The sequence below is a fragment of the Antrostomus carolinensis genome, unplaced genomic scaffold (assembly GCF_000700745.2).
Source record: "Antrostomus carolinensis isolate BGI_N321 unplaced genomic scaffold, ASM70074v2 scaffold14154, whole genome shotgun sequence".
Taxonomy (NCBI): domain Eukaryota; kingdom Metazoa; phylum Chordata; class Aves; order Caprimulgiformes; family Caprimulgidae; genus Antrostomus; species Antrostomus carolinensis.
Window position 1 is genome coordinate 42287 of NW_010310198.1, and position 11189 is coordinate 53475.

Genomic DNA, 11189 nt, shown 5'->3' on the forward strand with positions numbered 1-11189 from the left:
TCAGAGATTTTGTACAGTTTTCTGGAACAGGATGCAGATAACCTGCCACAGAATTTCTGTCTGCTCTGTGATGGGTTTAAAAAAGAAGTCTTTATTAGAACTCAGACTTGTTTACTCCTTGCAATGAGCGCTGTCATTCCAATTCCTGTAATTAAATCCACAATTTTGACAGCTTAAACTGTAGGAATAATTGCACTGTTAGTCAAAATACATCGTTACTGTTCAGACCATTGCCAAGAATGTTTTAAAGGCTTCTACTATGTGTTTCAAGTAAATCTGAACTGAATCTTCATCCATTCCACCTCACTTCATTTCTGGAGCAAAGATCTTCAAATCTTTCCTTCTACTAGGCAGCCTTGAAGCTCAAAACAAGACTTTCTACCATACTAGTGCTACATTCCACTATAACATAAATATTACACAAAACACATCTACTGATCAGTAAATTATACATATGATACAATCCATATAATTATATATATATGTATATCCCATAGGCTCATTCCCCACACATGGAAACAATCTGAAGCCAGACACAGTGTTTCAGAAACCTCAGAGATCTTGTACATCCAATACACCGGGAATATAGGATTTCAAATTAATCCACTGTACTAATATTAAACGTACCAGCAACCTATAACGTTATTTATTTTATGAGACAACACTATTGAGCACTGAAAACATCTTTCCAACCACTTTTATTTTTCAGTCAACAGCTAGGGAACACCAGTGCAATTCCAACCACAAAGAAAGATTTCATCTCTAATTAGCAGGTAACACAGGCACCACAGTAGACAATAAAATGCTTTATAATAAAATTTGCATTCAAAAGCCAGCTGTGCAATCATTCTGAAATGTTTAAAGCAGAACAAAGCAGCTCATAAAACACAGTACTGGAGATGTGGACCCTGTTATAATTCATATTTTCTGTACCTGAAACAAAAGAGGCTCAGTTAACAAAACAATATGCACTAGAACAACAGCTGCTCCACAAAGGCCTCCCCTTGGCACTACAAGGTGATGAGACAGGACAGCCTACTTCAAATACTGCAGCAGCGTATACAAGCACCCAGCAGGCCTAGTTCACAATTGCAAAAGCTGGAACAAAAGCAGGAAGCCACCTCTGACATCCAAAATGGGATTAAGGAAAGGTTTAGAAACATTTCATTTACAGATGGAGGCCATTTGGAAAATTTTCTTCTTCCTTTTACAGTACCATCAAGCAAATGTACTCCTCTGCAGCAAAAGAGGATGTGCCAACAACAGAAAACAGCTCTGTTTTATTAAGGGCTTCAAAAAAACCAAAACAAACACAATTAGAAAAAAAAACAAACAACAAACATGCTAGAGAACAGGAAGCCTCTTAACATGCTAGCTCGCGGTGCACAATAAAAACAGACATGAAAAATAATTTCATAGGAACAGAATTTCAGCCATACTCGATATTTGTTTTAATTCAGTGTATTCTGCGAGGAACTTCATCTATCAAAATTGCCAGAAGACTTTCTTATATCTTAGAATATAAAACTCCAGGTAATATTTCAATTCCCTCACCAGCAAAAATTTTTTTTATGTTTTTCTTCCTCAGAACAGCGAGACATCCATTACAAATCAATTTCACTAAAAAAAAACCACTCAAGAGACCTAAAACCACTACCTTAATGAAAAATAAACTTTAAAAACCAAAAAAAACCCCAAAATCCAATAAAATACTCCAGAATAACTTACTGGTCTGATTAAAAACAGGCACAAAATTTGGGAACTCTCAGAATTCTAATATCTTCAGAATTGGTGTGTGTTACTTGATATAATACTGATCAGACCTACTGATTTATTTAATAATTTCCCTATCCACAAATTTTGTTTGTTCCTCACAATTAAACCAACAGGATTGAGTCCTGCCTCTCCAGAGGCCTTCTATAAAAGCAGAAGCTGTACTTCAGACTTTGATCACACAGATGTTTGGAACAGTTTGACTCTGCCTGTGCTTCAAAGAGGATTATAACGTGCTCAAAAATTCTTTGACCTGCAAAAAGAAACAAATATCGTCAATCAAACTAAGTATTTATCAACAGAAGCATACACCAACTACATTCCCCTCTGCATTGCTTCCTGCTTTACTATACCACCTATAGAAACAGCAACTGGGAAAAAAAGATCTCAGGCTCAGCTATACCATTTCTTATCCATCAAGAACTTTTTTCAGCCATGGTACCTGTAATTTAGCAGGTTTGCAGAGAGACACAGTGGAATGATGCTCATTCCTCCCATGGTCCTAAACTACAGGCCTACATGACAAATGAGTTATCTTAAAAGCAGGTCTAACAAACACGAGTGTGATAATGACCACCTCAAAAGATATGTCCTTGGGAAAACACCTAGCCACGCCCACTAGCAGAACACCATTCATATTTCATGTCAATGAACAACCCAGTGCATCTAATGAGTATGTTCCTTGGAATTTGAGGTTGGCAAATAAATAATTAAACCATGTCCAGCAAAACCATAGTACCTGAAAGAAATCTGATACCATACAACCATGCCATGAATAGTTCAGCTACTGCTGAACTCCATTTCCAGTATTTGAAGAGTGACTCAAATGGCTACATCAACCTTAAAACTAATAGTGAAGTTCTGGCCCATAGAATGTTATCTAGAACCCCACGATCCTACGGAGAGCACCAAGACCCAGCCCAGGACATCAAATAATCCATGTAATTGCTGAGAACTGGATCCAAACCGGGCAGTGCACCAAGCAGCAGGTTAGCATTACACTTACCACTGTGGGCAATTCAGACAACAGCTTCAATTCAGATCGCTACCAAAGGCTGCGGGAAGACATGGTGCCGAGAACACACTTCTTGCCACAGGTACATGGACCTTTTTATTGTGCTCCCTCCACTGCCCCCTCCCAAAAATAAGAGAGTAATTACTTCCTCCCTTTAAAGTGTAGGAGTAGGAAGAAGCACCAGTGAGGGCCAGGCCACCTTTTTAGAAATATAACAACCCAGCAGACAGAAAACCTGAGGAGTACGTGGCCTCGGCACACAACTCCTATCTCATAGTTTCAAGAGCATCCTGGCAGCTACGCTGTGCTATCGCCTGAACTGGGAGCACTGTCCTCTCTGTCCCCTCAAGCTAGACAACTGGGTAGAAAGAACTGACAATTCACTAGAGAACATGGTGTTATTCTTTTGGCAGAGGCTCCCATAAACACAGCGCATCTGTCAATATTTTGTCCAAATTCTTGATGTGAAATGGAAACAGATATTGGATGACATTCTCCACTTGTGACCCTCCCCTTCCTAGTTCAGGGCTCAAAGGGGTAGGAAAAAAAAACAAACAAAAAACAAAAAAAGAGACCAAACCCCTTCACAGAGAGATGGGAAGACGTAAGCGTGCCAATACTCTTAACTCATGAGAAGACCACCCTCCACTTTAGAAAGCAGCAGCAGTAACGCTTCACCATGAACCTTACCATGGTTTACACACCAGACACAGCTTCAGGACAGGTCTCTGAAAGTGAGCATGGTGAGAGAGGCGAGAAGGAAGCGTAGAGGCTTTAGGTCCCCAGCAGACATCAGCATACACTAAAGGCCAAAGCACCCAGCCTCATGAAGAATGTAGCAGTTCTGGGACTTTCACTCCGGGAAGTGACAAAAAATAAGGCCACGCCAGGGCTTTGTCTGAGCCCAGGTAACCTGACAGCTACACAGGAGTAAAATCCTCTGAAATCCCTACTTAGGTGCCTGAGCTTGGCCTCATCTTATGGTGCAGATGGGAAGCATATTCACTGCACAGCTGCGATGACCAGTCATTCCATCAATTAACAAGCTTTAAAAGAGCAAATACCATGAAGGCTGGTTTTAATCAGGTGAATAGTTCTACTTCCCAGTGGATAAACTGAGATCAAAGGACAGAGCTGCTTTTCTCGTGAGGTAAACTATTTATTTCCAAAGAGCAGAAAATTGTGCACGTACCATTGCTAAGATCTGTAACTCGTTGCGACTACCCAAATAAAAGTCAAGATGTCCTCAGCTGAATCCTATCAAGATTCAAATACCAAACTCCTGAGCAGTTAAAATGTTGTTGGTTTGGGTTAGTTTTAAAACATGTATTACACCTTTTTGAGCTAAGGATTCAATCTTCTTAATGTAAATACAAACCTCAACTTGAATTCTTTTTATATCCAATAGACATTATTTTTTTCCATAAATAAAACTTCAAATAAATTTTCTTCAAATAAAACTTCTGATTCAAAAATACTTCTGATTTATAGTCTGCATTGCTTACTAAACCAAGTAGAAAGCTACCTTTGGAAAGTACTCCCTGAAGTTTCAGACCACTGCTTTTGAGAAGAATATTAAACACAACTGAAGGGAAAAACTTTAATGATAGTGCCAATTTACTAAACAAGACTACAAGTAGGAAGTACTGTAGCGGGCTATAAGACTGTTCATTATCTGAATGTAACTCCACAACTTAAATACTTTAGGATAATTATACAGTGAAGTATATTTTTAGAGCAAAGGATCCGTGTTTGCATTAGCTGCACTGCCCTTTGCTGTGACACGCTAACCAGAACAGAGCATAGCCCATACCCTCTTTTGTTTAGCTAGAAATACCTGCTAAACCTAAAAGAGTTTGGCTTTGGCTCAGTGCTTCGGATCAAAATTCGGCTGCAGGTTCAGTAAACTCATCCTTCAATTTTCCGTTGTAATGGTTTTGTGCTGTATTTTGACAGTACCTGGCACACAACTTCTTTTACTGACTAGACACTTCCACACCTAACGCAAGGAAGGCTTTACCCCAGACATCCAACTCAGACCTGTGCAGCCTTCTTTCCCTCTTCTCTACCCTCATCCTCTCCCACTCCCATCACATCTCTCAGGATACCTACACAATGTTGGAAGCAGGATGCAGCAAATAACAATTCTTTCAAACAGTTGACAGTTAATTAAATTAGAAATTACATTTGCAAACAAAGCTACTAATGGAAGTCTTCTCAAATAAGCCTGGAATATTTCCTTTTCTTCCTCCCCTGCCAACAGAAAATTTATGTGGGAAATAACATGAACCACCACAGGTTCTGAGTCTAGCCTGACTTCAAAGAATGCTACATATTGAGATGCAAGAGGTATCCTGAATTCATTCTCATGTGCTGGCAATAAACTTAAATCATCAGTTTGTTCTGCTTCTGAAATTTTACCTTTTCAGTCATGTGATCATATCTGTCCTTCTTGCCTTTGAAGTCTTCATTAACATCTAATGTTAAAATAGGTATTTCCTGTAGATATTCAAAATCCGTTCTGTGTTGGGATAGGAACAAAGAAAGTATTATGGAAAAATACTGAAAAAAGTGCAGTCTCTGTCAGCATTTTTATGGTTAATAATCCCAGGAAAAGAACTGCTTATTTAAATTACAGCCATGAATTCTGAACATAAAGCAGCTTGAATTTCCAGTGTGGCTCCTAGGATATATCACTGATTCTTGAACATTCTGTTCCCCCAGCACCTGAAGTTCAATTCAGCTGTGTATTAGAATGAGTTCACCTGAATCCTCTGCTACTCAGAGCTCCAGGTGAAGAGAACCCAAGGCACGTTGCACTTCCTAACAAAAATTAACATGCTGTCAAGCCCGTACACCACTAAGGAAGAACAGACAGAAACATTCCTGGAGTTTAACTTTACATATCCCAGGAAAACGTGAAGTTTCACTGGTGGAAAAAGCATTATGGAACATCTTCACCAAGATTTACCCATCTTTAAGTAACCATTAAACAAACCCTACCGCAGTGTCCTATGCTGAAGCCAACTTTCATGTTTGTAGTGAAGTTTCTCCAGATATTCAATGGGAATTTCTTGTTCTTCATCTCTTCCACGCAAGTAAATCCTATTTAAGCATTTCTAAAAGCAAATACATTTAAAAAAAAATTGGTTGTTTTTCCAGACTTACAGAGGAAATCTATTTTGCTTAAGTTTTTTTTTTTGCCAGCCCTTCCTACTGTGCTCAATATGCCATTCTTTACCAAAGATTAATATTCAACTTGCTAACTATCTTATGAGCATACAAACATTATGCTGTGTTCAGCTGATGGAGCCCACAGACTACACTCAAAATCAAAGAAGGACCTATGGAAATACATCACATTTGGCCACTACAAAGAAAGGTCTCAAAGAATCTCTTTATTAAAAGAAGGGGTGCCGGTGTATTGCATCAGAAGAGCACAGAAACACCCATCTGGCATTATAGACAGGCATTTCATAATCTCATTATATATTTCTGGCTACTAGGAACCCAGTTTTAAAGGCAGTAAATCATTTGTTCCTGTTCTGAACACATCTAAAGCCTCTATATCAAGCCAATCAAAACTGTTTAGTACTTGGCAATTTAAATATTCATTCCTGACTTAAAGAGGGAAAAAAAAAGTGCCCTCAATAGCAAACCTAGTAAAAAAAGCATTCAGAGGAACTCTAGGATGTTACATTGCACAGTTGTTTATAACAATAACAAAGTTGAAAGCATCAAAGTTGGAAGGAAGAAAGGAATGAAATATGGAAGTGACCTGTAAGCTAATTTCTGCAATTTGAGCTCTTCCAAACTCTTTCTTTTTCTCTTGTTCACATAAGTTCCATACTCTCAAGAAATATTCCTTATGTTGTTACCTACTTTTAAAAAATATCAGATGCCCAAATGTCAAAGCACCGTCAAAGCCTCACACACAGCAGGTGTGTTCATCTGCCTGAGCTCCGTTGCTCCAGGTGAAAGCGCTTCACGGCCACACCCCAGCTCAGCTGTGACATTAACGATCGTTACATCCATCACAGCAATGTTCCTACAGCCATTTTCTACCTTCTTTTTTTTTTTAGTTCCAGTGGTATTTCCTGGTTTGTTCTTGTAATATATTCTGTTTTAATAATTACAAAATCATTATCTTCACATTTTATTTAAAAATACACAGGCTACATTTTAAAGAACATTCTTTTTTAAGTATTTCCAAACTGTATTAGTCATAACTCAAGAATTATAGTCTTCAGGGGAACACTACAACCTTAACTGAACAATAATCATCAGGACTCTAACAGTGAAAGGTAAGGGTAGCTCAAGACTTTGAGAAGATGGTATTTCAAGAATTTCACAGCTGTTTCCTTGCCTGAGATGTTCAAAGCAATCCCTAAAACGAAAATAGGGTGATATGCAATGACACTCAATTGTGACCTTACTGGAGTCGACTGCAAGCATGTTATTTTTACCATCAAAAAGGTCTAGAATCATAGTTTAAACCCATATTTTATTTTTTTTTTTAGAAAAAAAAATACTATGAAAGCATAGACAAAGATCAAATTTCACCATAAAGGCATAGCACATGTACTCTCATTGTCTGTGCAATCATAAGTTCTTATTCCTCACCTCAGGAGTGGCTCTGAGATAAATGATGCCATCCAGCTCCAGGCTTTGACCAAACTGCTTATTCATCCAGTCATGCCAGTCTTGGTAAATAGTCCATTCAGTTTCATTCATGCAATCAGACTCATATAAATTAGCTGCAAAGATGTATCTGTGAACATAAACAGTTATGTAAACAAAAATTAGCTTGAACACAGTTATCACTGCACAGTAACTAGCAAAGCAGCTGAGCACAGTTACTCTGTAATTTCTCTGATGTATGTTTGCACTGGAAATAAACAGCTGGTATCTCCATCCTGTACCCATGTCCATGACAGATGCCCACAGCAGTGTCCACAAAAAGCAGGAACATTTGCAGCTCAGGTGTTTCAGGAGTCACCTATAAACCCCCACTGGTTCATACACTGTGGTCATTTATTTACAACATATTAGAACACAGTGAACACCCAGGGATTATGTGATGGGATTTATTTATCAAATCCAACCTTCTGAATCCAGAAACCGAGGGCACAGCAATGTGAAACAGCTAGACCTGTTTCAAGAAGCATAAAAGAAAACAAAACGAAGCGATAAAGAAAGAAATTGCTCCGATTCCTCTTGATATCCGCTCTCCTCTTTTCTTTGAAGGGAAATATGCACACACAAATCATAAAAAACCTACCCACAAAGAATGAGAAACAACAGCCAGTTCATCAGGGTTACACAACAAAGCCATAAACCCTCAAACCCGTCATTTCACTTGGCTGTCAACACCAGCGACAGAAAAATAACAAACCACTTACTGAGGTTATTGTGATTCATCAGGATCAAAATTATGACAAAAGGAGGCACAACACTCAGACACACTCTGGTTTTTATTTGTTTACGCATTTTACTTCAGAATTTCCATCTTGGCTTGAAGGACTTTGGTCCAACGTACCTGTCACTGTAGACCGACCGCTCAAAGAAGACCACAGGATTCTCCGCCTCTCTGAGTTTGCCATCCAGGGATCGGAGCTGAGCTCGGATCCTGCTGAGACACGCATATGTCTGGAAAGTGAAGGACCACCTCTCTGGTTTCTCATACATCATCCGAAGCACATTTCCGCCACTCTTCTGCGACGTGGTCAGCTCCTGGTTTCAAACAAATACAGAGAGCCTTTGAGGTGGTGGGTGATTCAAGTGAAGCAGAATTGCTCTGCATTAAAGCCCTTCAGCCTTTATTTCAGATTTACGATTGCATCATTTACCTTCAGCCCCATTTGTAATACAAGGCATAAATGGCAGCAATGTTATTCCTCCCAGGGCACTGAGCTGAACAAGCAACTCTGCAATCCACGACGTCAAAATGCTCAAGTACCGAAACACTTCCATCACTCTTTACAACATCCTATCGGTACAAGAAGTCAACAACACTGTAGGAAAACCCATGCCCCTTTTACTCTGACAAGCAAGAGGTTTAACAGCTGGGCTCATGTTGTTTTTACATCTATTAATTACAGTTCCTATGAATAACAGCTGCTGATGCAGCATCTTAAGGTCTGATTATGCTCTTATCTTACCTGGGAGGTTCAGAACAAACTCCAAGTCAAAGATCTCCCTCAGCCCTCAAGGGAGATCAAGCACCTCAAGGCAGGCACTAAAGCTCAGGCAAACAGAGAGCTGCGTGCCTCAGTTTTACTGGAAAACACAGGCTAGCCAAAATGCCTGCTTCTGTCTGAATCCCTTTGGTATATTAACACCAAATCCCAATATTGACACAAGTCTGCTAGGGACAGGGGACACAGCCTGGCTTCAGTAACCAGGAGATGTCCCTCCACTCCATAGTCAAGCAGCAAAGGTGCAGCTACAGTGACCTTTCACGAGTCAGAAAACCCTTATTTATCAGTTTCACCAATAAGAAATAAAATACATAGAACTGTCCTTTGGAAAATATTCCAGTATCTTTGAAAAACACTATATATAAAAGCACAGTACTAAGCCATCTGAAATATTTCAGGTGCAACGTGCATAAAAACAACTGCAGAAGCAGTAAGACACACCTTTATCAACACGTACATGTGTAAAAAGGAAATTCCCAATTTTATTCTTTTCTTGAATTATTTTCTTTTTCCTGGCACTGTGGTACAATTAAAGTACACAGCTTTATTAAAGATGGAAAGTGGAAGGCTACTTTTTGCTACTAAACTGCAGTAAAAAAGCAATAATCAAGATCTTGGATGGTGATAACTTTCTCAGAAAAGGGAAAAAAAATCACAAAAAAAATCACAAAAATCACCTTTGCATCACTTCTTTCTTAGTCTCTTCCCTTTATGTGTTAAACTGTCTTTTATCAACCCATAAATTACCTTGACTTCTTTCTTCCTAGTTTCTTCTCAGCTCTGCTGACAAGGTGAGCTGGTGTTTGTGTGGGGGGAAAAAAAAAACCCCACAACTTTAGCTTAGTTCTTAAAAGAACAACTTGAGTCTGGTTTTGTATTTGGATTTACTTTAGTATAATGGAGGAGAAGAAGGAAAAATAAATTGTCTAACTCTGAAAAAATGTAGCTGAGGAATAGTTAGACACAACATACTGCCATTAAAAGTAGATATTTAGTTAGTCAAAATACACTGCACTTATTATAGATCTTTAAAACCACAATCTTCTACAGTTCATCAAAAGCTGCCTACACAGGGATGACTTTGGACACTGGGTAGCAGCTGGATTGCCAACAGAATTACAGGTAGCTGACAAAAAACAGTGCTATAAACAATTTAGCAGCAGTTAATTATTTCCTAGACATTTTAAAGGACACTTTCAAGGACACCTGGGCACCCCTCTGCTCTCACCTGGTTAGTTCACAGCTGCGAAAAGTAACTTCTGCCTAATTTTTTTTTCCATCCCTTGCTTTTAAAACAGAACAGGTTTTTACCACTTTTATAATTTACATCCTGATGTTGGATAAGATTAATTCTATAATACACTACAAAACAGTAACTCAAATATTGTGATAAGAATCAACAAAGACATTGGTATGGCATATATCTTCTAAAATGCGTCGTCTATCAGATATATTGGTTTTCTGATATTAGAATAAAATTTCACTGGGTTTCTTTGGGTTGTTTGTTTTTGTGTTGTGGGGGGATTTTTGGGTTTTTTTATTATTATTTTACTTTCACCTTAGTTTCTCTTACTGTACCTCACAATCCTCTTCAGAGTTTTGCTGAACGTTGCACCATCTAGCTACAGGCTCAGGAACAACCTCCCATTCCTCATCAGCTTGTTTGAGAATATCGACAAATGTGGACTTCCCCGCAGCTGCAGAAAAAGCATTCGGGAAGAATGAGTCAAAAAACATCAATACTGTCATTATTTAACTACTATACAACACTAGCTTCAAGTTCCATAAGTGAACACTCTCCAACACTCAATTATACCACAGATCATCAATTAAATGACCAAGGCAGTTTTTCTCTTTTTAATTTTGTACCACACACTACCGATAGCCAATGTAACAAAAATCAGTCATGACATCATGTCTCAGCTCAAGTCATCCAAGTTCTAGAAAATTTCATTTGCAATTAGAACACCAGGTGTGACATTTTTAAAGATATCTAGTGGCCCAGCCTCAGGCTGTCTTTCTAAATTATTTTAGGAAAGGGGAGGGAAAAAAAAAAGGCTAGCAATGAGGAAAGAAATGTAAAGCAAAAGTGACCGTTTCTCAAATGAAGATAGAAAGATACATTACTAGTTAGTTCCTACAGCACAGAAGTCATTAATCTGCTGCCAATTAAAGGGAAAAAAAGCAGCCCAGGAAATTTT

At 38.6% G+C, this 11189-nt stretch overlaps 1 protein-coding gene across 1 annotated transcript; it reads right to left on the reverse strand.

Moving 5' to 3' along the window:
* Positions 1–1665: 1665 nt before the first annotated feature.
* On the reverse strand, positions 1666–10680 carry LOC104523678 (deoxycytidine kinase). Its single transcript, XM_010166337.2, has 6 exons — positions 10567–10680; positions 8328–8521; positions 7412–7559; positions 5792–5907; positions 5210–5309; positions 1666–2026 (listed from the first exon to the last, which is right to left on the reverse strand). The coding sequence occupies exons 2-6, from the start codon at positions 8477–8479 to the stop codon at positions 2000–2002; spliced, it is 543 nt and encodes a 180-aa protein (XP_010164639.2). The 5' UTR covers positions 8480–8521; positions 10567–10680; the 3' UTR covers positions 1666–1999.
* Positions 10681–11189: the final 509 nt, after the last annotated feature.

Coding starts and splice junctions, on each gene's coding strand:
- LOC104523678 (XM_010166337.2), bottom strand. CDS start 8,479: ATGATGTATGAGAAACCAGAGAGGTGGTCCTTCACTTTCCAGACATAT. Junction 5,908..7,411: donor ATCTCAGAGCCACTCCTGAG/GTGAGGAATAAG, acceptor ATTTGCTTTTAG/AAATGCTTAAATAGGATTTA. Junction 2,027..5,209: donor ATGATCACATGACTGAAAAG/GTAAAATTTCAG, acceptor TTCTTTTTGCAG/GTCAAAGAATTTTTGAGCAC.